General features: G+C 43.8%; 2 protein-coding genes across 2 annotated transcripts; one reads left to right on the top strand and one right to left on the bottom strand.

Annotated features, from left to right (window-relative positions):
* LOC135712749 (enolase-binding protein-like) lies at positions 1-10,890 on the top strand. The gene is made up of 5 exons (XM_065235799.1): positions 1-231; positions 307-582; positions 1,648-1,950; positions 10,140-10,304; positions 10,369-10,890. Exons 1-5 carry the CDS (start codon positions 115-117, stop codon positions 10,720-10,722), a joined length of 1,215 nt encoding a protein of 404 aa, XP_065091871.1. The 5' UTR covers positions 1-114; the 3' UTR covers positions 10,723-10,890.
* On the bottom strand, positions 10,785-26,431 carry LOC135712762 (protein crossbronx homolog). The gene is made up of 4 exons (XM_065235819.1): positions 26,214-26,431; positions 26,097-26,161; positions 25,932-26,035; positions 10,785-11,402 (listed from the first exon to the last, which is right to left on the bottom strand). Exons 1-4 carry the CDS (start codon positions 26,279-26,281, stop codon positions 10,947-10,949), a joined length of 693 nt encoding a protein of 230 aa, XP_065091891.1. The 5' UTR covers positions 26,282-26,431; the 3' UTR covers positions 10,785-10,946.

Raw genomic sequence — 26,431 nt, forward strand, 5'->3', positions numbered from 1 at the left:
GCTCCTAATATCAGAGCTGAATCGATCCAAAGCAGTTGCAAAGCCCGATTTCACACACCTTGATTCAGTAATTTACCGCGAGCAGAGCTATTCGGGCGTTTTTACTAGGAAACTATGGAGACCAAATCTCGATCGTGTGCGATAGCTTCAGTAGTCCTGCTAGTGCTGCTGGGATGTGCTCTAGGTGAAAGTAACATATTCGAAGGCAGCCAACAGGAAGTGGACGTTAAGGTCAGAAGAAAGCAGTGTGAGTCACCGTCGCCCGCAGAGTGATCTAATTTGGTTCATTTTTCTCAACTCACACAGAAGTTCCTGTCGGAAATTTGTGATAACAGCTCGCCGTTGATGAGCGTCACGGTGAAATCATTCGATGTAGACCACAGTGACCGTAGTTTGGAACACGTTTGCAAGGAAGGTAACCATGGCCTACTGCTGTGGGTCAAGTCTACGCACTTTGCTGACCTACCGGAGTTGGAACCCGGCTTGAAGTACGTCGGCAGGGCAGCTTTCGATGAGGAATTCAACGGGTTCTGTACCTATGATCTTTCAACGCAGGTTTGCTCTAATGGGGATGGTGAAGTGGTAAGTCAGAATGATTACAGACTTATAAAGGATTACCGACTTTGGTATTTTTAACCGAATTTTCAACAGCTGAACTGTTTGGTAAAAATCAGGCATTTTAATTCCTTAGTTTTAGGGCTCCAAAACAAGGAAAACTTCATCACAATATTTAAGTAAGTCTGACAGTGGTTTGAAATTAAAATTAAGGGGGTATTCCCAATCTTTTGCCTTTTTTCGGCCTGTTTTTCAATTAATTTTTTTCAAGGAAAATGAATAGTAATGCGCCTAACTCTTTGGGATTCTTGTTTATTGAACATTAAAGTTTACAAATAAAAATTTTTCGACATAAAAAAAGACATTATTGACGTCACAAAATGGCGGCAAACAGACCCCTGTTTGCCGCAAACGCCTGGACGGGCGAAGACTTTTCTCGGAACGGCTTCATCTGAAACAGATTTCGTGATGAAATTAATAATCTGCATAAGATTCTCTGGAGCTTCTCCCGTTGGCAGCAAAAAATCTTGCAAATTAACAAAATGGCGGCTATATGAAAAAACAGGCGTTTTTTAGCCCGCTTTTTTGCAGCTTTAAGGTGCTTCAAACAATGTTAAATGTTAATATTTTTGGCTGAAAGTGGGAGAAGCTCCAAAGAATTTAATAAGGAACAAAATGCGCAAAGATTCAAGTCAATATCTCTTATAGTTTCTGAGAAAAATCTTCGCCCGATAAAAAAATGTGGTTTCGAGAAAAACGCGTTTAAAGTTTTGACTTTAGTTAAAACCATTTGGGGGTTCTTACCATTAGTCAGCTATGCCTGGACACCGAATTCGCTGATCGGAAAACGGCTTGGGGGGATGAAAGTATATAGTCTAAAGTACAAAAAAACGTGAAAAAAAAAATTTGATTTTTTGAAAAAAAAGATCGGGAATACCCCCTTAAGAGAAAGAGCCTTTGAAATGAGGGTCAAAGTTTTACCGAACGTTTGAAAGCTCGGTAAAAAATTACCGAAGTCGGTAATAATTTCTAAGCGTGTACGCAGACTACTGTCACATAACCTAATTTTGAACCTTCACTTTCACTCTTTAGTCTGCACCGGTGGTGATCCTTGGCGAAAAGTATCCCGAAAGATACGAGCTGCGTGACATGGTCTTCAAGAAATGGACCAATTCGACCCGCCTCGGTTCGCCTATTCTAGCCTACGCTACGCTGAAAAACCGCGATACAGCATACAAGTACATCGACCAGGATATTTCCTACCTATCGGATATGCGAATGGAGTTCCAGCTGCCAGCGACAGTTATAGCCAGTCTGCCACTTTCCGTCTATCGGGGTAAAGTGGAAACGTACAAAACTATTTCTGGCGAAACGTACTACGGCCGGAGTTTCAAGGTGAGTTGAAATAGCCTTAGTAGTACGATAAGAAGATTGCAGGCAGCTCATGAAAATACACTGTTTCGGGGTGCACGTGAAACCAGAACCGACAATGAGGTGTCGCCTCTGATTTGTAGTGGAATTTTTATTTGTCTTACTGATGGGACGTCATTGATGGGAATTTAACGATAGATAAAACCGACACAGCTACTGCAAATTGGTTGACGCGTTCGATGCTGATAACAGGTATCTGCTGCAGGTAAACTGGTTTCTCAATGTGTCGTTTTAATTTGGAAAATCATCGGTCTTGTATGTCGCATAAAGATAACATAATGTTGCAGGTCGTTAAATATCGATTACCAATGGAACCGTTTCAGAGATTCACTTTCCGAAGAATATTTAGAACGTTCATAACACTGCACAGAGGTCCAGGATGGGAATTTAGCGAGACAAAAGTCCTATAGTGCATTTGTCTTAAATTTTAGAGGTTGAGTGTCTTCTGTTAACTTTTTCAACTTTTGACCGTTTTTTAAATCTAATTCATGGTTTTGAAATTATTGATATAGATAAACTAACTTCTTTATTTTTGAAAGTAAAGACGCATGTTCTTCAGCAAAGTTGTAGTAGCTAAGCTTCTTTGCTGAAGAAACATTTTGGCGTAGAACCAACAATCAATACGAAACTAACGATTTCAAATTGGCTCACTACTTGACTAGCCTATTGGTCCCAAGCAAATCGACTAACGTACCCCATTCTAGTATAAATTCCAGTACTACACTATGTTTGTTTTGATTTGGTATGAAAGTTTGACAGATAAAATGAGGGGTAAGTGGATTTTCCTATGTTTCTAGGCGTGAATCGACTAGCTTAGGACCGAAGATAGTACCAGAGCTGAGCCAAAAAGTTGAACTCGTTTCTTCGGGACCTTCTGGTCTTAGAGTTACCTCTATGGTAGAACTACGTCTTTGTGGACTATACTGGGGTGAAAATTTAAAAAAATGTGTGGCTTTGTCATTTATAGATGCAATTAAAATCCAACTACACCAATCGATAGGAAACAACTCTACGAATCTGCTGCGAATAAACGTTTTCCCCAAACCCAGCCGTCATAATCGAGTACCACTTGGTTGCACATCGTTTTGCTTGAACCTGAAAAATTATAAAACACCGCTGCTTGCGTGCCTCTGCTCATTCCCGCTTCGAACGGCGTGGCAAGTGCAAGAAGGAGCAAGAGGTGGATTTTCTCCCTCTCTCTATCTACCGTCGTGATGAACATTCTCGCAGGCACAGCGGAGGCGTGATCACCTTGACAACCAGCGATGGGGTGGAAGGAGACACACGTCTTCAACGACTATCCGCACCTACCCGATATCCTCCGATCCGACTGGCGGTTTTACATATTTATCTCGCTCTGTCATATTTATCTCTCATTTGTGGAGAGTCGACCGGGTGATATCGGGCAGGTGTGGGATGAGCTTTAGGTTAAGAACGATGTCGTACCAAAGCTCATTTTCGCATCGGACAACGTAGTGGAGATAGAACAATCGGTCCTTCTCAGGACCACATATTTTTACAGAAAGAGTTATATTCCTGGGATAAATCGGTGGTATTGAACGATTTTCAGTGAGACTACAATATTATTTCCCTCTTGGGTCCCGTTCACATATCAAGAAAAGCGAAAAAAAAAAATTTTACAAAACACCCAGAACAAGAACTATATTCTGAGTTGGTTGGAAATGCTATCTAACATTAAGCTTGAGTGTGATAATTTATTAGCTTGATAATGGTCTTAGAAGAGGATATGTGGATATTTCCGTTAGAGTACGGCAGTATGAAAATTGAATAGAAGTTGAAATGCGACAGTACAACACACCATCGACTGGAAATGCTTTCGGCAACGTGGGGTTTTAGGTAGTGATGAAACGTCACTAGAACTATTCCACAGTCGTAGACAGGGTAAAGGCACACTGTTTTGCCTGTAGAGTTGAAGACATACTTCAAATCTCCGCGTATATCGTACGGGTTAAGCATAGAAGTGTACGTTTGACTTTGTACTGTCGCATTTTCAACTTCTATTCCATTTTCATACTGCCGTACTCTAACGGAACTATCTACCTACCCTCTTCTAAGACCATTCTAAGACCAAACTTCGCGTATGAAGTAACATAAAAACACTTTGAATATAAGAACTATATGTTGTATATAGGATGTCCCAGAATGTCTAAGCATGATTAAAAAAAAAACGATAACGCAACTCTGTTTACAGAAAAATCGAATTTTATATCGTATTCATGTTCTCTATAGTATTCTTTTACAGTTTAACGTAGAACATCTGAGATCCGATCAGTCGCAAGCCAAGGAGCGGATTATTGATCTCACGCTACTCATTAGCTTCAGCACAGATGCCTTTCCTACAATTTTGGATACTTTTCCCAGTCTCTCGTAAACTTTGTAACGGAATCCGCTGCCTTTACATGTTTCCGCAAATATGCTTTGGTCAGGGCCCGAAAAGTTAGGATTGGCCTGGCCTTGGGTACGAATTGGACCTTGTTGGCTTTATATCAGGCTACCGTGTCCTTGGAGTAATGAACCGACGCCAAATCCGGCCAAAACAGTACTGATGCGTCATGTTTGCGGATCATGGGTAACATACGTTTGTTTAAACACTCACGCACGTAAACGTCGGTTATCATTGTCTCCGTTGTCACAAACGGTTTGGAAAGCATACCACACTCACAAATTACTTGCCAAACCATAGCCTATTTACCGATTTTTTCGGTAAAAATCGACTTATCCGTGTCGTCAATACTGATCACCAGGAAGAGTTTTGTAATCAAATTTAACGTCGTTCATAATCACGCACACCGATTTTCCGCACAGTAATTGGTCGTATAACTTCCGCGCCCTCGGTTTGACGGATCCACCAATTCACAATCAGGCTAAGGCCTTGTTGTCCTCTACTCTCCGAAGAAGTCGTCTCCACTCTACTCGATCCATGGCCACACTTCGCCAGCCTCGTAGTCTGCGATGGGTCCGCAGGTCGCCTTCTACTTGGTCGATCCAGCTTGCCCTCTTCTTCTTGTTCCTGTTGGGTCGCTTTCTAGAACCATTTTCACTGTGTCGTCGTGCGGCATACTTACGATGTGCCCAGCCCACCGTAGTCGCCCAATTTTTGCAATGTGGACGATGGATGGTTCTCCCAGCAGCTGGTGCAATTCGTGGTTCATTCGTCTCCTCAACGTTCCGTCATCCATCTGCACTCCACCGTAGATGGTACGCAACACCTTCCGTTCGAAAACCACCAAGGGCGCGTTGGTTCTCCACGAGCATAGTCCAGGTCTCGTGGCCGTAGAGGACTACCGGTCTAATCAGCGTCTTGTTGACAGTCAACTTCGTGCGGCGGTTTATTTTAATCGACCGCAGCGACCTCCGGAGTCCAAAGTAGGAAGGATTCCCTGCCATAATGCGTCTTTAAATTTCTCTGCTGGTATCATTTTCGGCGGTCACCAGTGAGCCCAAATACACGAACTCATCGACCACCTCGATTTCGTCCCCGTCAATCTGAACTCGGGGTAGGAGGCTAACATTGTCTTCCCTAGAACCTCTTTCGCTCATGTATTTTGTCTTCAATGCGTTGATGGCAAGTCCAATCCGCCTAGCCTCAGCCTTCAGTCTGATGTACGTTTTTGCCTTCGTCTCAAAGTTCCGTGCCATGATGTCAATGTCATCGGCGACGCCAAGAAGCTGGATGGACGTCCTGAAGATCGTGCCACTCGTGTCTATCCCAGCTCTTCTGATCACACCTTCTAACACGATGTTGAATAGCAGACACGAAAGTCCATCACCTTGCCGTAACCCCCTTCGAGATTCAAAGGGACTCGAGGGTGTCCCCGATACTCGAACAACGCACATCACTCGATCCATCGTCGCCTTGACCAATCGCGGCAGTTTATCCGGAAATCCGTACTCGTGCAAGATCTGCCATAGCTGATCTCGATCGATTGTGTCATATACGGATTTGAAATCGATGAGCAAATAATGTGTGGGCACGTTGTATTCGCGGCATTTCTGCAGAACCACGAACTCTCTTGCAAATGGTGACAGGCGGCGGCATAGAATTTGGGAGAGTACCTTGTAGGCGGTGCTCAGCAGTGTGATCGCGCGGTAGTTGCAGCAATCCAATTTGTCGCCCTTTTTGTAGATTGGGCATACGACACCTTCCATCCACTCCTCCAGTAATATCTCCAGTGCTTCACCACCGTATTTTAATAGCTCACTGGTAGTTGATCTACACCAGTTGCTTTGTTGTTCTTCAGCCGACTGATCTCCTCCTCAACTTCTTGAAGATCAAGGGCCGGTAGCCTGTCGTCTTCTGCGCGTGCTCCAAGGTCCGTGCTCCCATCAAACCTCCGGAGTCAACTTCCTTGGCACATTTGTTCCACATTTTGGTCATTTGAATCGCGTGCCGAGCCGTTTTTCCACTTTTCTTAAGCTTCCGCTTCATTATTGCCCAAAATCTCTCGATGGGCCGGAACTGCGGGCAGTTGGGTGGATTTATGTTTTTATCGATGAAATCTACGTTATTATCGCGGTACCACTGGATGACTTCCCGGCTGTAGTGGCAACTCGCCAAATCTGGCCAAAACTTCACGGGACCTTTGTGGGCTTTAATGAAAGGTAGTACGCGGTTTTTGAGGCATTCTTCCTTGTACAGCTTCAAGTCCATCGTCTTATTCGTCACGAACACTTTGGTCTTTGCTCCGCAGCTGCATATCCCTTGCCAAATCATCAGTTGTTTGGCAAATTTGTCCATAAAAGCAAACTTAAACTTCGCAGGAACATCTCCTCGTGCCGTCGCCATGTAGAATTTTTGGCCAGGAAGCTGTCCGAAATCCATTTTGACGTAGTTTTCATCGTCGATGAGCAGGCATCCTTGGTACTTCGTCAAAACCTGCTGGTAAAATTTCCGAGCTCGAGTTTTGGTGACGAAACTTTGCTTCAACGTTTTGTTTGGTTGCTTTCTGGCTCGATAAGAACGATATCCTGCTCGCAAACGAATTCTTCGAACGGTATTGCGAGCAGCAGCGTATTTTTGTGCGATTTCATTATCTGATAGTCCAAGCTTTGCTCTGACGGTTCTCAACACCTTCTGGTTCAGCTTGCGGTCATATGTTTCACTACGACGCTTACCTTGGAGGCACTTTCGATCCACGCTCTTTCGCTCCCTGAAACGTTTGAGCACATCATACACGGTTGATTTGGCGATTTTCAACGTTTTTGCGATTTTTATTGCGGACCACGTTCGATTATCTGAATAATTTTTGACTCACTGCACGAAACACCGTGAAATTTATACCACAGAAAGTGGGCGCCTAGGTAAACAAACCGCTGTAAAATAATTCTTGCAGCGGTCACTTTCAGTGCCGCTGCAACACAATAAGTGATTCCGGATTCTAACTGGACAGAACTTTATCTATAGTAAACTATGATCGAAGACAAAAAATCAAGAAGACTGGCAACTCTTCCATTTTCTCATACGAACATTATGAGACAGGTACAATCGCGTCATTTGTCGCTCAAAGGTAAATGCTTCGAACGAATTTGATAGCAAAGATTACATCCTCAGAAGAAAGGCTTGTGTATTTGCTCATTTTTCTATGCGTTGCTTCCACCTTCACTCAAGCGCAGCGCTATTGTATCTGTCGCTTGGATTCTGGCAAAGTTGCCAGTCTTTTTGATATGATGTCTTCGCTATGATCCTAATGTACTAAACAAATTCCAACAACTTATGAAAAGTTATTAACAAATGAGCAGTTAGTGTGTACAGCTGTGCATGTCAAGCATGTCAACCGCTTCCAGTTTGTTTGCATCTAGCTCCAAGATATTGTCGGTCAAATTGGACAAGGAAAACCCCTCATGCGACATTCGAGTTTACTTTTGTTCTGTACGTCAAACATAACGTCGAACATAGTGCGCATTATAGCGCATCATTGTGTGAATACAGCACACTATGCCCGACATTATGTTTAACTTACAGAACAAGAGTAAAATCGATTTTCGCGTGTGGGGTTTTCAGGTTTTCAACTGTACCGATAATAACCCTACACACTTAGTTTTTTATACCGAGCTCGGCTGTGCAAATCTCGGCAAAAATAAGTTTCACTGAGATCTCAGCAAAAGTGACATTTGATTGCTGAGTCTCGGATAATGCTTAGCTGATTCTCAGCAAACAAATGAAATGTTTGCTGAGATCTCAGTAAAACTTATTTTACCGAGATTTGCACAGCCGAGCTCGGTAGAAAAAACTTAGTGTGTACTGAATTGTATCCCGATCGGACATTTGCTTCCGGAGCTATGATTCCTACTGAGTAGAGCTGTAGCTGATATGGTTTGCCTAAGAAACCGCTGATACGACTGATTGAGTAAGAGCCCTATCGTCGACACCTGGTGCCAATAGGCCATCAAAACTAAGCCTTTTGTGGCCATCTTGAAAAAAAGCTTGATGAAGCAGATTTCAAAATTTTGCCCGATGAGGTATGGGAAATTTTAAAATTCTTCTATGTCTCAATAAATCTTTTCTAATTTTTTTTTCGATGATTCTACGATGATTCTTTAATATTTGATAAAAGTTGTTCAAATAAGTAGATTTCGACTTTTTTTTTATCCTCCACAGTAACACTAAAATTAATTTAAAGAACTTTATTCTAAAAAATAGGCGTTTTAAAAACTTATCTCCTATGCCTTACAGTGCAAACTTTTGAAATCTACTTCAAGCCTTTTATCAAGATGGCCGGTCCCGTGTATGCTATAATAAAAATAATTGCACACCGTTTCAGTTTTTTTCTCAAGTCCATGGCTATTTCGTCACCAATTAAGCTATCAACCCCCATAAAAAATACTACACACGGAAGATAATACACTTCAATCCCCAATCAAGAAATTAAACACTAAGAGGTACCGTTGATTGCGGATGGACTTTTAGTCAGTATTATGTTTTCTGGATTCCATATTTGGTTTTTGCTATTATAGATACCATTTGCGGTTAGTATGTTTACTACCAAAGAATTTGGAAAACGAAATTCCTGCTTAACTCCATCCGCAAACAACGGTACCCCACTGAATTTTGCCGCAAGCGGTGCGATCCACACGGGCTTTCTATGCTAACTCACTACCTCGAAGAATCTTATCTGCAGGCACTACTTATAACGCTAGGTGTGCTAGCGTTCACCTATAAAAATAATCACTCGAAAATCTATTTATGATATAGGGGAAATGACGGCTTCGAAATGTCAGACTATTTTCGGCAACCCAAATTGAAACACTATTTTCACTGGATTTTCTTACGTAAACACTTCGCTGAATGCATGCAAACGATTCTTTATGCTTTCAGCTTCAATTTGATTATATTTTTACCACTGAGAAAAAGCAATCTAGCAAGGTTTTCTTGAAATGAAACACACGCACTACAAATTGTAGCTGATTTCGAGTTGCCGATAATAGAACAGCAGATTTACATGCAGTTCAAATGGAATGGTTGCCGACAATATTCGCTCTCACTAGAGAAGATTGGAGCTTTGTGAAAGCGTTTCAAAACAGTTTTTGACAATTCTTTCGACTGAAATTGCTAGAGCAGCTGGCAGCAAAAGATTGTAAACAAACCAATACTGCATATGTGTGCGTTTCTTAGAGAAAAAGGCTATAGAAAGAAGGTCGCTGCTTAGGTTGCCGAGAATACGTAAATTCCCCTAAATACAAATTTGGCAGTTACTTGACCGTCATTACAAATTTAAGAGCAGCAAATTTTTCGGCCACTTTATATTGTTCAAACCATATCAATTTGATAGTTAGCGTTCTGTTAACTTTGAATGACTCCAGTGTTGAAAAAACACACTAAAGGGTGTCCCACATCAAATTGCATCACGGAAAAAAACGCTGTAGAAAATTATCCATTGGGTATTTTCTCTTGAAAACTTGGGTAGAAGTAGTTTGAGTGTATTGTATACAATATAGTTTTATCGCTGTCAGTTTTTCGAAAGTTGGAAAAACTGAGAGATAAAATCAAAAGTATGTTTTTTTTCAGATATTTATTAATTGTTGTGCTTACAATACCGTGCAACCCTTTAATTTTGAAAATATTCCAGATTTTTAAAATTCTTCTTGCCTTGATACATTAAAAACTAATCATCGATAATTACTTGCATCTCCAGACCATCAACGCCGTTCGCTACATGAGTCCGGCCACGATCATCAACGTCACCGTCGTCGGTACCGAGGAGCGGGCCTACCGGGAATTCCGTGGAAAGCTGGTCAGCATCTACACCGACGAGGAAGGCTTCGGATGGTCCCGATCGCTATTGTCAGTTGAAGGAGCGGTAATAAGGGCGGAACCTCTAACATATCACGACAAGTTTTAATCCCCATTCTTTGAAATTGCAGTCGATCGAAACCACCCTGACGGAAACCCACGTCGAATACGGTGTGGTAGCGAATTTGTACGACGAATCTCAACTGCAACCGGGAGCGCCAACCCTGTCGCCGAGCATTCCCCACACGGACCACAAATACCCGGGGCAATCCAACTCACCCAAGGCGGAAGGCATTCACATCCACATCAGCGAGACCGAGCTGAACCAGGTTTATCCGGGATTCCGTAACATTGCCATCGGTGCCGCTATCCTATTTTTCTCCGTCGTTGGAATCGCCCTGCTGGACATCATCCGTCGAGTTTTCAATAATCGTCGTGCCAAACGGTTGCGCCTCGGAAAATACAGCAAGGTCAACGGAAGTTAAGCGGAAGGTGGGATTTCTTTTGCGCTCTATCCAATAGGTGGCGTAGCTTCATGCTTCATGCGTTAGTAAATTATAGTCTTTAATTAAATACGTATAAATAGCGAATATTATTGCCATTCTTGTTCATCCTAATTTCATTCTAAGTTTTAATAAATAGTTACACGTTATTTAATCCTCTTCGAAAAAAAATGTGTTTGAACTTGTGTTTTAGTACTAGAGAACCATTAGCCTTGTTTACTCAGCGGTTGAAATACCCCTTCTTTGACCCAGGAAAGCCCGGAAGCGGGAGGGGTCGTGACCTCGTTCGCTTTGCCCTGTTTCAGTGATTCCAACACCGGACCGTGAGTATCCTTGTCGAACCGATCGAACACGATGTAATTCCTATCCTGAACCGGTGCTGGGTCGAACAACCTGCTCTGGCTGAGCCGTACGGATTCTTCGACTTTTTGCAGAAACTCCGAACGGTTTTGGCCGTACAGTTCATAGGCCACATTGTTGGCGCTCTGTTCCGCCAGGGACATGTACTCATCGAAGCTGGAGAAAATGTACTGCATGAATTTAAGCAGCTGCCAGACGTGGTTGTCACCGGCCTTCCACTTTGGGAAGGCCTCGGTCAGCTCGAGGGTTCCGTTGTACGGGTCAATCAGCGGGTGGAAGGTTTCGCTTTGAAATACGACGGTCTACAGGATGGAAATGAATTTTGATCTTTTAGTAGGTATAGGAACAAGACAATTATTAAATAGAATAGGACGTTCTGTATCAAATTATGTATGGGAATTTTTATTTTAACATGCTTATCAACTAATTTTGTAACTTTTTTGCACATAAGATGTACAAGTTTGGCCCAAATAAGTGAAGCAAATATTAAAAGGAATAACGTTGAATCGGGTTGACATTTTTTTATTGGTACAAGTCGGCTTCTTTTACTAGCATATTAAAGAATGACGGGATACATCTTCAGTTCAATTGATTACAACGAAATAGTTTTCATGTAGCGTCCATTGGAAACGCAAATGATTTTCATCCATGAACAAAATTAATTGACTTTTTCTGAATTTCACATAACATTTATGCGATCACGTTAATGTTATATAATTTTTCATATGAATTTCATCGGCCTCATAATATTTCTGTCATTTTGTGGTGGGATTTTTAGCTATGTGATCACATGAAAGCTATGTGAAATTCACATGGTTTTCATCCATTAGATATGTGATAAATTTTTTGAGTGTACGACTGGGATTAAACCCTGGCCCTTTGGAGTAAGAGACCATATTTTTACGTAAAAGTTACGTGATTTGGTTGATGGTTTTGTCAGTATTTTGAGGTGGTAATTATTTTAAGGCTCGCTCTCAAATGCTGCCATAAGATTCACTATTTTGAATAGGTTTTCAAATGCTGAGCGCAAAATGCTCATTTTTTTTAAAATTCTAAATAGGATTAAGGAGATACGGCTAGTTCATCTCCGAAATACTCAAATACATTTATTTGTGATTCTATTCTATTCTATTTGCAGGTGGAGCTAGTGCTCTAGCGTATTCCAATTTGATTTTTTGGAAACAAATTTTGTTTGTAGCAGTTAATACCACCGAGCAGGAAACGGAAAATTCTAACCTTGCAAGGATACCTGCCGGCAAACCTTCGACGACTTTAAATCCAATCTTAGATTGTTTCGGAAATGTGATTCAACAAAGACGATGATACCTTCAAGGACACGAATAAAATTTGTCTGGTTTAGAAACTGGTGTACGATCTGAGTGTCCTTGGGATGACGTTGTTCAAGCCAGAAATTATTATTTGGTTTTCGGTTCGACAGGCGGCTACGTAAACTTACTTACCTTACCAATCAGGCTAAGGCCTTGTTGTCCTCTGCTGTCCGAAGAAGTCGACTCCACTCTACTCAATCCATGGTCACACTTCGCCAGCCTCGTAGTCTGCGAAGGATCCGCAGGTCGCCTTCTACTTGGTCGATCCACCTTGCCCGCTGCGCGCCTCTTCTTGTTCCTGTTGGGTCGCTTTCTAGAACCATTTTCACTGGGTCGTCATGCGGCATTCTTACGACGTGCCCAGCCCACCGTAGTCGCCCATTTTTTGCAATGTGGACGATGGATGGTTCTCCCAGCAGCTGGTGCAATTCGTAGTTCATTCGACTCCTCCACGTTGCGTCATCCATCTGCAGATGGTACGCAACACCTTCCGTTCGAAAACACCAAGGGCGCGTTGGTCCTCCACGAGCATAGTCCAGGTCTCGTGGCCGTAGAGGACCACCGGTCTAATCAGTGTCTTGTAGACAGTCAACTTCGTGCGGCGTCGAATTCTATTCGACCGGAGCGTCCTCCGGAGTCCAAAGTAGGCACGATTCCCTGCCATAATGCGTCTTTGAATTTCTCTGCTGGTATTATTTTCGGCGGTCACCAGTGAGCCCAAATACACGAACTCATCGACCACCTCGATTTCGTCACCGTCAATCTGAACTCGGGGTGGGAGGCTTCCCTAGAACCTCTTCCTTTCATGTATTTTGTCTTCGATGCGTTGATGGCAAGTCCAATCCGCCTAGCTTCTGCCTTCAGTCTGATGTACGTTTCAGCCATCATCTCAAAGTTCCGTGCCATAATGTCAATGTCATCGGCGAAGCCAAGGAGCTGGATGGACTTCCTGAATATCGTGCCACTCGTGTCTATCCTAGCTCTTCTGAGCACACCTTCTAACGTGATGTTGAACAGCAGACACGAAAGTCCATCACCTTGCCGTAACCCCCTTCGAGATTCAAAGGGACTCGAGAGTGTCTCCGATACTCGAACAACGCACATCACTCGACCCATCGTCGCCTTGACCAATCGCGTCAGTTTATCCGGAAGTCCGTACTCGTGCATGATCTGCCATAGCTGATCTCGATCTATTGTGTCGTATACGGATTTGAAATCGATGAGCAAATGATGTGTGACCACGTTGTATTCGTGGCATTTCTGCAGAACCTGCCGAATCGCTAATCCGTGGTAGCGCGGACACCCATGAATCCCCCCTGGTATTGCAAATGGTGACAGGCGGCGGCATAGAATTTGGGAGAGTACCTTGTAGGCGGCGCTCAGCAGTGTGATCGCGCGGTAGTTGCAGCAATCCAACTTGTCGCCCTTTTTGTAGATTGGGCATACGACACCTTCCATCCACTCCTCCGGTAATATCTCTTCCTCCCAAATCTTGGCAATTACCCAGTGCAGCGCTCTAGCCAGTGCTTCACCACCGTATTTTAATAGCTCACTTGGTAGTTGATTTACATCAGTTGCTTTGTTGTTCTTCAGCCGACCGATCTCCTCCTCAACTTCTTGAAGATCAGGGGCCGGTAGCCTGTCGTCTTCTGGGCGTGCTTCAAATCTATGTTCGCACTGCGGTACGTGCGGACGTTGATAATGTCGGAGAAGAATTTCCCGTCGATTAGAACGTGATCGATTTGGTTTTCTGTGTGTTGGTCAGGTGATCTGCAGGTGGCTTTGTGATATCCTTGCGGGGGAAAAGGTACTTCGAACTACCATACCCCGTGTCACGACGAGACCCCTCATCGCGGCGGCGCTGCAAACGCTACGGCCCTGCATTTACGGTGAATCAAATGACAGTGGGAAACGTCACTGGTTGAACTTAGAATAACGTCAAACGAAAAGAGGAAGAACAAACACGAAGAACAAAAGTTGACATAGTTGTTGATCTATTATTATCCTTATTCTAGTATTCTACTTATCTAATATACACATTATTTGCCGTGTAGTGCTTAAATCTAATCATAAATTATAAACACTGTAAGTACGGATGAAATTAACGGAAATTGAACTTAACGCTAGTATTAAATTAAAATTATAGTACGGTCTAAATTGAAGAAGTAGAGTGGGAATTCGAGCCATACCACTTCCAGAAAAAGTACACCAAATTTGTAAGTCTTAAAATTAATAAGTTACGCATCTTTACTGAAATAAACTCTAAATTGCAGCTTTAAGCTATCACAAACACAACTCACGAAGTGTAGCTATAAAGAGTTGGTAAACGCATCCCAACATTCTTAAAGAAATTTGTTTTGGGTATCGGAAGTATGGCAGATGAAAATTCCCCTCGGAACTGCCAGGCATGCGAGCGAACGGATTCAGCAGAAAGTGAGATGGTCCAGTGCGACGTGTGCAAACACTGGGAGCACTTTGGCTGCGCAGGTGTAGATGAGGAAATCCGGCAGCCGAACGCCACTTATGTATGCAGACGATGTTCGAAGCAGGGCAAATCCAACGATGATCATCTGAAAGTTCCCGTTGTCCAACCACGTTCTTCTAAAGGATCTAAGACGAGTTCAAAAGCGAGCTCTAGAAGGGGAAAGAAGAATCCCAACCCGCCGGGAAGTACGACTTCCAGCGTTCAGGCTGCTTTGCTGGCAGAACAGTTTAAGCTCGTCGAAGAAGAACAGAAGATGGAAGAGCAAGCACTACTGGAAGAGGAAGACATCAGGAAACGTATGTTGGAGGAAGCAGAGCGTCAGATGGAGGAGGCGAAACAAATTCGTGAGCTCAAACTGCAGGAGGAATTGGAGCTGAAGCGCAAGCAGCAGGAAATCAGGAAGGAATCTTTCGAGAAGCGACAAGCTATTCTTCGTCAGATGGCAGAAACTAGCAGTAGAGGTGGCTCTGTAATAAATTCAGACCAAAGGGTGAAAGATTGGCTAGACGAACAGGACGCTGAAAGATCAAATGGAAATCGGTTTGGGAAAACGAAACACCCCAATTTGAATCCGACTCCCGCCGACTCAGCGGATCTCCCCATTCCTCGGCTGCCATCAATATCGCTGAATTCAATCCATCCAATGCCAAGTTTGGATGCGCCAGCTCCACAGGATTTTCCACCTCAATTGCCACAGCCTCCAGCCCCAACCCCCACTCCACAGCATCTTCCCGTTCCTATATCGGAGCCTCCAATTCCAGCACCTGCTTACCCCATTCCAACGCCACAGCCTGCGCCGACAGTTCCCGTTTCCTCTGTTCGCACACTATCGCAGGTGCAAATTGCAGCACGACAGGTTTTAGGAAAAGACCTACCATTATTTAGTGGAAACCCGGAGGATTGGCCCATTTTCTTCAGCAACTATGAACAGTCTACTGCTACCTGCGGTTACTCGGATGCGGAAAACTTGGTTCGCCTTCAGCAATGCTTGAAGGGAAACGCCCTGGAGTCGGTGAAAAGTCGATTACTTTTGCCAGCAAGTGTACCGCACGTCATCCAGACCCTGCGTACTCTTTTTGGAAGACCTGAGCTCCTCATTAAATCGTTGCTGTTCAAAATACACCAAATCCCTCCACCGAGACACGATCGCCTAGAGACCATCATGCACTTTGGCCTAGCAGTGCAAAATCTGGTGGATCACCTCAAAGCAGCGCAGCAGGCAAACCACCTTGCAAATCCGGTTCTTATGCAGGAATTGGTGGAGAAACTGCCTGGCTCGTTGCGACTCGATTGGGCAATGTACAAGAACCAACACCCACCTGCGACTCTCGACACTTTCGGTGAGTTCATGTCGGGGTTGGTAACAGCAGCAAGCGAAGTTTCCTTCAACCTCCCAGGACTTGGTTTTCAAAAGCTCAGCATGCAGACAGAAACCCGCAGCAACAGGCCGAAGGGGGGAAACACGGGTATTCTACAAGCTCACTCCACGGATCAAACATCAAATCTCACCTCCAGTAGTATTACCAGTAACACGAAACCTGCCAAGCAATGTCTATCGTGTGGTCGAGTCGGTCACCGAGTGTTCGAATGCCAGCAATTCAACGGTGCCAGCGTGGATGAACGTTGGAAGCTAGTTCAGTTAAAAGGGCTGTGCAGAACGTGCCTGAACAGTCACGGCAAATGGCCTTGTAGGTCTTGGAATGGCTGCGGTATCAACGGGTGTCGTCAACGGCACCATACTCTACTGCACTCCATCACATCTCCCGAGAGAATAAATACAACATCTAGCCACGTCACGTCAGGTAATTTCCAGTGGCCACTTTTCCGAATTGTTCCCGTTATTCTATACGGCAACGGTTCCTCCCAAACTATTTACGCCTTTATAGACGAAGGTTCGTCGTACACATTGTTGGACGAAACTGTAGCAATGGATCTGGGCGTCAGTGGGAAAACAGAGGCACTTACCTTGAAATGGACCGGAAACGTGACACGGGTCGAACCCAAATCACAATGTGTGCAGTTCGATATCTCCGGTAAGAGCACTCATTCTCGATACGCACTTTCCCATGCTCGCACGGTAAGCCGCCTGGTGCTGCCAACTCAAAGTTTGAAATATCAAGATCTTGCTAATCGTTTTCCACACTTGCGTGGCCTCCCGCTCGAAGATTACGAGTTAGTTCAGCCCAAGCTACTAATTGGTCTAGACAATCTCCGACTATGCGTTCCACTAAAGCTGCGGGAAGGAGAGTCAACCGATCCTATCGGTGCGAAATGTCGATTGGGTTGGAGTGTATATGGATACGTCCCACATCGATCGACCCAGTCAGCGATTATTGGGTTTCACGTCGCAACAGTTCCTGATCGTGATCGTGAACTAAATGATCAACTACGTGACTATTTCACTCTAGAAGATGCCGGAGTTACCGAAACACGAGAAGTTCTGGAATCGACTGACGAGAAACGTGCGAAGATGCTGCTGGAACAGACAACACGACGTACGCCTGACGGACCGAACTTCGAGACCGGCCTCCTATGGAACACTGATAATCCAAACTTTCCCGATAGCTACCCCATGGCTATCCGGCGTCTAGAGTCCCTAGAGCGTCGGCTTCAACGAGAACCAATGCTGCGAGAGCGTGTGCGTGAACAAATCTCCGAGTACGAAAAGAAAGGTTATGCACACAAAGCTAGTCTGGCCGAATTGACTTCCGTCGATGCCAATCGTGTGTGGTACCTTCCTTTAGGCGTTGTCATCAATCCCAGAAAGCCTGAAAAAGTGCGGTTGATCTGGGACGCGGCAGCAAAGGTAGGCGACGTATCCTTTAACTCCAGACTGCTCAAGGGTCCTGACCTACTGACACCGCTTCCGATGGTGTTATACCAGTTTCGCCAATACCCCGTAGCAGTGAGTGGTGATGTCATGGAAATGTTCCATCAGTTGAAAATTCGCTTCCCTGATTGTCAATCGCAACGCTTCGTATTCCGTGAAGACTCGACCGACCTCCCATCAATCTACGTTATGGATGTAGCAACTTTCGGATCGTCCTGTTCTCCGGCATCGGCGCAGTACGTGAAAAACATCAACGCAGACGAGTTTGCTAACGACTATCCAAGAGCAGCAGCAGCAATCAAGGAGAGGCATTATGTCGACGACTACTTGGACAGTTTCCCGACGATCAAAGAGGCAATTACATTGGTTAACGAGGTTAAACTGATACATTCCCGTGGGGGCTTCACCCTCCGCCGCTTCTTGTCAAATGAACCCGAAGTCTTGCGAGGAATTGGCGAGCTGGCTGAACTGGACTCTAAGAGCCTACATCTGGAACGCGATGGAAAGTGTGAATCGGTGTTGGGGATGAAGTGGATGCCTAACGAAGATGTATTCGTTTACACATTCAGCACAAGAGATGATCTGCAGCGTATTCTACATAGCGGCCACATTCCTACCAAGCGAGAGGTAGCAAGGGTGGTTATGAGTCTGTTCGATCCACTCGGCCTCGTTGCATTTTTTCTGGTTCACGGTAAAATGTTGATCCAAGAGCTTTGGGCAAAAGGGACAGAATGGGACCAAGAAATTCCGCAGGACATCAATGAACGCTGGCGACAGTGGGCTGATCTTTTCCAGGCGTTAGACCTGCTGCGCGTACCGCGGTGTTATTTCAACTTATCCAAGGACTTCGCCCGTTTACAAATCCATCTCTTCGTCGACGCGAGTGAGGCCGCATATGCCTGTGTGGTGTACTTTCGCTTGGAGACTGATCGTGGTACAGAGGTGGCTCTTGTTGGTGCTAAGACCAAGGTTGCGCCGCTGAAGACGCTCTCAATTCCTCGACTTGAACTTAAAGCGGCTGTCCTTGGTGTCCGATTAATGGAGACGGTTCAAAAATACCACTCGTACACGATCCACCAGCGCTACTGTTGGAGTGATGCCAGCACTGTGCTCGCGTGGGTGCGCTCAACCGATCATCGACGTTATCACAAATTTGTCGCCGTTCGAGTCGGTGAGATTTTATCATCAACGCAGCAGTCGGAATGGCGGTGGGTTCCGTCCAAACTAAATGTGGCAGATCTGGCCACTAAGTGGAACACTGGACCACAAGTGACGACCGAGAACCCTTGGTTCCAAGGACCGGCCTTCCTATACCAGCCTGAGGAGCGCTGGCCTGTTCAACGTAAGGTTACTTCAACTGAAGAAGAACTCCGACCTGCTCACTGTCATGTCGTCCACTTCGTTCCAAACATGAATTTCGAAAGATTCGATCGATGGATCAAAATGCATCGGGTAGCTGCGTACGTGTTTCGCTGTATTGATAATCTACGTAGAAGTAGAACCAAAGACAATTTGGAACTCGGCAATCTAACCAGCAACGAACTCAGAAGAGCCGAAGAAGCACTTTTTAAAACAGCTCAAAGTGAGTACTACGCCGATGAAATCGTCATCCTCGTCAAGACCCAAGGGCCTCCTGATAATCGGCACGCCCTCGTAGACAAATCCAGCACAATCTACAATAAATGTCCGTTTCTGGATGAGAAGGGTATCCTACGCAGTCGTGGTCGAATCGGTGCGGCACCGTATGCACCGGCCGAAGCTAAGTTCCCCATCATCCTACCCAAACAACACCTAATTACTTTCCTTATTGTAGACTGGTATCATCGCCGCTTCCGTCACGCCAACCGAGAAACCATATTCAACGAGATTCGTCAACGCTTTGAGATCTCATCACTAAGAAGGCTCTTGGATAAAGTCGCAAATGCTTGTGCATTCTGCCGCCTAACGAAGGCGATTCCAAGACCACCAGCAATGGCTCCGCTTCCCGAGATGCGCCTGACAGCTTTCGTTCAACCGTTCACGTTCACCGGGGTGGACTACTTCGGGCCAGTACTGACCAAGGTGGGTAGGAGCAGTGTGAAACGTTGGGTGGTCCTCTTCACATGTCTCACAATTAGAGCGGTACACATGGAAATCGTGCATTCACTAAGTACGGAGTCGTGCATTATGGCTGTTCAACGCTTCGTGGCACGCAGAGGCAATCCAAGAGAGATCTGGACCGACAATGCCACCTGTTTTCAGGGCACTAGCAACGAGCTGAAGGCGCAAACGGATGCCAAAATCAAGGCCCTCTCGGAAAGGTTTACAACCGCCGAAACTGCTTGGAAATTCATCCCACCAGCGGCACCACACATGGGCGGTGCATGGGAGAGGCTCGTCCGGTCCGTAAAAGTAGCAATTGGAGGCTTGCTTAACGGTCCACGAAAACCAGACGACGAGACATTGGAGACAATCCTTCTGGAAGCGGAGGGGATGATCAACTCCAGACCGCTTACCTACATCCCTCTGGAGTCGGCAGACCAGGAGGCCTTGACACCCAACCATTTTTTGCTGGGCAGTTCTTCTGGGTCCAAGTTCCTACCCACCGAGCAGTTAGACTATAGGTCAACCCTTCGAAGCAGCTGGAAGCTAGCTAGGTATATCGCTGATGATTTTTGGTGCAGGTGGCTTAAGGAGTACCTTCCTGTGATCACACGGCGATGCAAGTGGTTCAACGATGTAAAAGATCTGGCAGTAGGCGATTTGGTTCTGGTCGTTGGCGGAACGGCGAAGGACCAGTGGAAACGTGGACGTATCGAGCAGGTGTTTCCCGGCAGGGACGGTAGAGTGCGCCAAGCTCTTGTGCGTACATCTTCGGGGATTCTACGAAGACCAGCAGTGAAGTTAGCTGTATTGGACGTCGAGTTTAACAGTAAACCCGGGTTCGGTACCCCAGAAGTTTCGAACCTTCACCAAGGTTTACGGGCGGGGGTATGTCACGACGAGACCCCTCATCGCGGCGGCGCTGCAAACGCTACGGCCCTGCATTTACGGTGAATCAAATGACAGTGGGAAACGTCACCGGTGGAACTTAGAATAACTATTTGTTATATGCGACAGTTAGAAGATACTGAGAGGTTAGCACATATCATCGGCAAGAGACGTGCGTGTGAGAAAATTTGCGAAAAAATCTAAGGGCACCGGTGGGATTCGAACCCACAATTCCCATTCAGTACACGGGTGCATTGCCAATTATACAACGGTGGACCTATGGTCTACGGATGTATTTGGCTAATGACATATGAGTTTCGAATCCGTTTCCCTCCCTTAGTCTTTTTGCGCAAGCGTTCTCAATACACAACAATCGTCTATTACCGACGATATGTGCTTGTACCGCAACCACTCAGTATCGGTCGATGTGAACAAACACAACTCGTCCAAAGATGAATACTAAGATGAAACTGTCGGAAGAAAAACTTTCTATTTTAGTGTCTTCTTTCACGGTCCCTTTCATCCAATGAGAACCCCTCGTATTCAAGGTAATTTTGTGGTTTTGCTGCCCCCTCGGAAGAGATGAAAGTTTGCGCTCATTTTTATCAAAACAATCACACCAAAATCAGAGATGTCCCATTTTTTAATTACTCGATTAACAACTAATCGAATATTTTTTGTTCGCTGTGCTGCCATTTTTCCACCAATGAGAGTGCAGCACATGTTTGAAACGATCGGTGATGATCCTGTGGAGGTGTTAATGCTTATATCGGCATGATATAACCGATTATAAATAGTTTACTTTTCGGTTCGTTAATCGATTAAACGATTATTCGAATGAAAATCGGACATCACTAGATGAATGTGAAACGTCATTTTAAATAAAAGGCCGTTCATAAATAATGATACAATTTGAAAGGGACCGGGGCTAATCACAAATTACGTCTCCATGGTAACTGAAATAAACACGAGTGTTCACCGGTTGACTCGTCTCTGTTCTACATCACACATGTTGGATACGGGATGTCCAATGCAGTATGAATAGAGCAATGAGCTGCTGGCCTCACCTCCGACCACCGGGCCATAGTGATGATTTATCATCAAATTAATTTTCGATTTGGGTTAGCGACTGGAAGTCAATTTTTATTTGTTATATGCGACAGTTAGAAGATACTGAGAGGTTAGCACATATCATCGGCAAGAGACGTGCGTGTGAGAAAATTTGCGAAAAAATCTAAGGGCACCGGTGGGATTCGAACCCACAATTCCCATTCAGTACACGGGTGCATTGCCAATTATACAACGGTGGACCTATGGTCTACGGATGTATTTGGCTAATGACATATGAGTTTCGAATCCGTTTCCCTCCCTTAGTCTTTTTGCGCAAGCGTTCTCAATACACAACAATCGTCTATTACCGACGATATGTGCTTGTACCGCAACCACTCAGTATCGGTCGATGTGAACAAACACAACTCGTCTCTGTTCTACATCACACATGTTGGATACGGGATGTCCAATGCAGTATGAATAGAGCAATGAGCTGCTGGCCTCACCTCCGACCACCGGGCCATAGTGATGATTTATCATCAAATTAATTTTCGATTTGGGTTAGCGACTGGAAGTCAATTTTTATTTGTTATATGCGACAGTTAGAAGATACTGAGAGGTTAGCACATATCATCGGCAAGAGACGTGCGTGTGAGAAAATTTGCGAAAAAATCTAAGGGCACCGGTGGGATTCGAACCCACAATTCCCATTCAGTACACGGGTGCATTGCCAATTATACAACGGTGGACCTATGGTCTACGGATGTATTTGGCTAATGACATATGAGTTTCGAATCCGTTTCCCTCCCTTAGTCTTTTTGCGCAAGCGTTCTCAATACACAACAATCGTCTATTACCGACGATATGTGCTTGTACCGCAACCACTCAGTATCGGTCGATGTGAACAAACACAACTCGTCTCTGTTCTACATCACACATGTTGGATACGGGATGTCCAATGCAGTATGAATAGAGCAATGAGCTGCTGGCCTCACCTCCGACCACCGGGCGCTAACCCAAATCGAAAATTAATTTGATGATAAATCATCACTATGGCCCGGTGGTCGGAGGTGAGGCCAGCAGCTCATTGCTCTATTCATACTGCATTGGACATCCCGTATCCAACATGTGTGATGTAGAACAGAGACGAGTTGTGTTTGTTCACATCGACCGATACTGAGTGGTTGCGGTACAAGCACATATCGTCGGTAATAGACGATTGTTGTGTATTGAGAACGCTTGCGCAAAAAGACTAAGGGAGGGAAACGGATTCGAAACTCATATGTCATTAGCCAAATACATCCGTAGACCATAGGTCCACCGTTGTATAATTGGCAATGCACCCGTGTACTGAATGGGAATTGTGGGTTCGAATCCCACCGGTGCCCTTAGATTTTTTCGCAAATTTTCTCACACGCACGTCTCTTGCCGATGATATGTGCTAACCTCTCAGTATCTTCTAACTGTCGCATATAACAAATAAAAATTGACTTCCAGTCGCTAACCCAAATCGAAAACTTAGAATAACGTCAAACGAAAAGAGGAAGAACAAACACGAAGAACAAAAGTTGACATAGTTGTTGATCTATTATTATCCTTATTCTAGTATTCTACTTATCTAATATACACATTATTTGCCGTGTAGTGCTTAAATCTAATCATAAATTATAAACACTGTAAGTACGGATGAAATTAACGGAAATTGAACTTAACGCTAGTATTAAATTAAAATTATAGTACGGTCTAAATTGAAGAAGTAGAGTGGGAATTCGAGCCATACCACTTCCAGAAAAAGTACACCAAATTTGTAAGTCTTAAAATTAATAAGTCACGCATCTTTACTGAAATAAACTCTAAATTGCAGCTTTAAGCTATCACAAACACAACTCACGAAGTGTAGCTATAAAGAGTTGGTAAACGCATCCCAACACCCCGAGTGGCTACGTAAACATGGCTCCTGATTCGTTTCCCCGTTTCCAACGCAAGCATATTTGAACGCTGCGCCAAACTGTAAAGAATCGTTACTCCCAGCCGCATAGCGTCCTCGAATTCCGAAAATAAGTTTTCCCAGCAAGCCATAAAAGAGAGTTTAACCAAAGATGAATACTAAGATGAAACTGTCGGAAGAAAAACTTTCTATTTTAGTGTCTTCTTTCACGGTCCCTTTCATCCAATGAGAACCCCTCGTATTCAAGGTAATTTTGTGGTTTTGCTGCCCCCTCGGAAGAGATGAAAGTTTGCGCTCATTTTTATCAAAACAATCACACCAAAATCAGAGATGTCCCATTTTTTAATTACTCGATTAACAACTAATCGAATATTTTTTGTTCGCTGTGCTGCCATTTTTCCACCAATGAGAGTGCAGCACATGTTTGAAACGATCGGTGATGATCCTGTGGAGGTGTTAATGCTTATATCGGCATGATATAACCGATTATAAATAGTTTACTTTTCGGTTCGTTAATCGATTAAACGATTATTCGAATGAAAATCGGACATCACTAGATGAATGTGAAACGTCATTTTAAATAAAAGGCCGTTCATAAATAATGATACAATTTGAAAGGGACCGGGGCTAATCACAAATTACGTCTCCATGGTAACTGAAATAAACACGAGTGTTCACCGGTTGGTTTAACCACGTGTTCGGGGTATCATCCAAACCATTTGTGGGATAGTTTACCCATCCGGGATACAGTTCGTTTATGGTATTTATTTATAAGGGAGGACCAATGAGAAAAACTCGAATCTCAGTTGTATCACTTCAACTCAGTTGTATGATAAATTTATAAAAACTGCAAGTACTCAGCGCTGAGTTTCTGAGCAGGTTTTAGAAATGTCTCCATACCTGAGTTGAAGTGACTCTCGCTCTGAGTTATTTTTATTGGTTATGTGTGCTATAAATAGCAGTAAGTGAGGCCTCTGAACCATTTGGTGGATTATTTTAACTTTTGGTTAAAATTTGACAGATGGAACGTTATCGATTAACCCTGCTCTCCGGCAAAATGGACCAACCACGGTCTTAGCCGTCATCAGACACCAGCAAAAAAACCCCTGTTATCCGAGCGTGGTTACTTCTGGCAGAGAAGAAGTTAAATTTTGAAAACCTTGGCTAAGTTCTTCTCGTAAACCGGTCGATCGACAGTACGGGGATTTTCGAACATAGAAAATAACTTTCGAAATGTCACTTTTAACCACGAGCTAAATTTAACTCGGCAAATGGTTCAGAGCCTTAGTAGTAGGCTACCACTTTAGATACGTCAGCTCGGGTAGAATAAATTGTGCTTCTGGAAGAGTAATACCCCGTTCACATTACAGCCTATATCACGTAATATAGGCTGTCTTGCAATGAGTACTTATACATAGGATTTCCAGTGAAAACCTCGGTGAAAACAAGATGTAACGTGTTTTCTTTACTACTGTGTAAATCTGATTCCGTGCAATTCCCATTCTGCAATAGTTGCAACTTTTCTTTGTTTATGTAAACAAATAAATGCTTGTCATGATCATGATAAATTAGACGTTTGTGATCACTCGACATTCAAATTGACCGTTGCATATTTTTGGTCATGGTCTGGAAACTAGTGTCACGTCGGCTTGTCGGTTGTATTAAGATGAAGGTTCATGGAATCCCTCCACTTCTCGTTTTCACTGGCACTGATCTTGCTATCCAGAAGTCATACAGAAGTAAAAACTTAATGCCATATTTGCTTCTCTGCAGCAGAGGTGTTCAAGTACAAATTACAACAAAAAAAAAACAAAATTGAAAACCTACTGACTTTGAAACTTATTCAACATGAAACTAAAAATGTTTCATGAAACTTAATGCCCGTGTCCAATTGTCCAATACTTGAAGAATATTTTGGACAATAATAAGTTTCAATAAGTATCCTCTAGGTGAAAATAACATACTGTTGTATTTTCTACGAGTGACTTCTGAAAGGTTAAAGAAAATTTTTTGACGAATAAATTGATTTTGAATGGTGCTCTGGTTTGGTTTAGCTAAGCTGATTCCGTTAACATATTTTCTATGCAAATGCGCGCTTGACAAATAATTTAATAATTTAAATTGAACTAACTCGCAGCGAATCATATGATGTCTTAAACTGTATCCCGTTAATTAACATTATTAAAATTTTAAATGATTCGTCTTTGTCATCATACTTACCGGAACACTGGCATCATTTGGAAACTTTTCCGAAAAGGATATCGTAAATCGGAGAACCCCATCTTTGTAGGGCCCATTCCGAACAAATATTACCCCAAACCATACTGAAATCAGAGAACTATCTGTTGAATAGTTTTCAGAATTATAAAATCAAACGAATCTTACAAAAGCTGTTTTCGAACGATGGAATCACGTAGAGTCCTCCCAGGTCTTCGTTTAGTAATCTTTTACTGGAATTGAACAATTTATTAAATGCGGAACCAGTATTTTACATCAACTTACTATTCACTCAAAATTTTGTACTCCTGCAGGACGGTTCCGAGCAATTTGTCGTACGAATCCAGGGTCATCTTCTAGCAAACGGTTCTTAGCTTCTGGTAAAGCGCACGTCCCCACTTAAAATATACCTTGTCCTACAAATATTAACTACCTCGTAAAACTTTAATCATATCTAGCTAAATTGCACAGTAATTTTGCAGAAAATCGAAATTTTGCTACGA

This window comes from Ochlerotatus camptorhynchus, unplaced genomic scaffold (assembly GCF_037179485.1).
Source record: "Ochlerotatus camptorhynchus isolate MF236.1 unplaced genomic scaffold, CSIRO-AGI_Acam_v1.1 ptg000503l, whole genome shotgun sequence".
NCBI classification, from domain to species: Eukaryota; Metazoa; Arthropoda; class Insecta; order Diptera; family Culicidae; genus Ochlerotatus; species Ochlerotatus camptorhynchus.

Coding starts and splice junctions, on each gene's coding strand:
- LOC135712762 (XM_065235819.1), bottom strand. CDS start 26,281: ATGACCCTGGATTCGTACGACAAATTGCTCGGAACCGTCCTGCAGGAG. Junction 26,162..26,213: donor TACAAAATTTTGAGTGAATA/GTAAGTTGATGT, acceptor GTTCAATTCCAG/TAAAAGATTACTAAACGAAG. Junction 11,403..25,931: donor CAAATGATGCCAGTGTTCCG/GTAAGTATGATG, acceptor TCCATCCTGTAG/ACCGTCGTATTTCAAAGCGA.
- LOC135712749 (XM_065235799.1), top strand. CDS start 115: ATGGAGACCAAATCTCGATCGTGTGCGATAGCTTCAGTAGTCCTGCTA. Junction 232..306: donor AACAGGAAGTGGACGTTAAG/GTCAGAAGAAAG, acceptor CAACTCACACAG/AAGTTCCTGTCGGAAATTTG. Junction 10,305..10,368: donor TATTGTCAGTTGAAGGAGCG/GTAATAAGGGCG, acceptor TTGAAATTGCAG/TCGATCGAAACCACCCTGAC.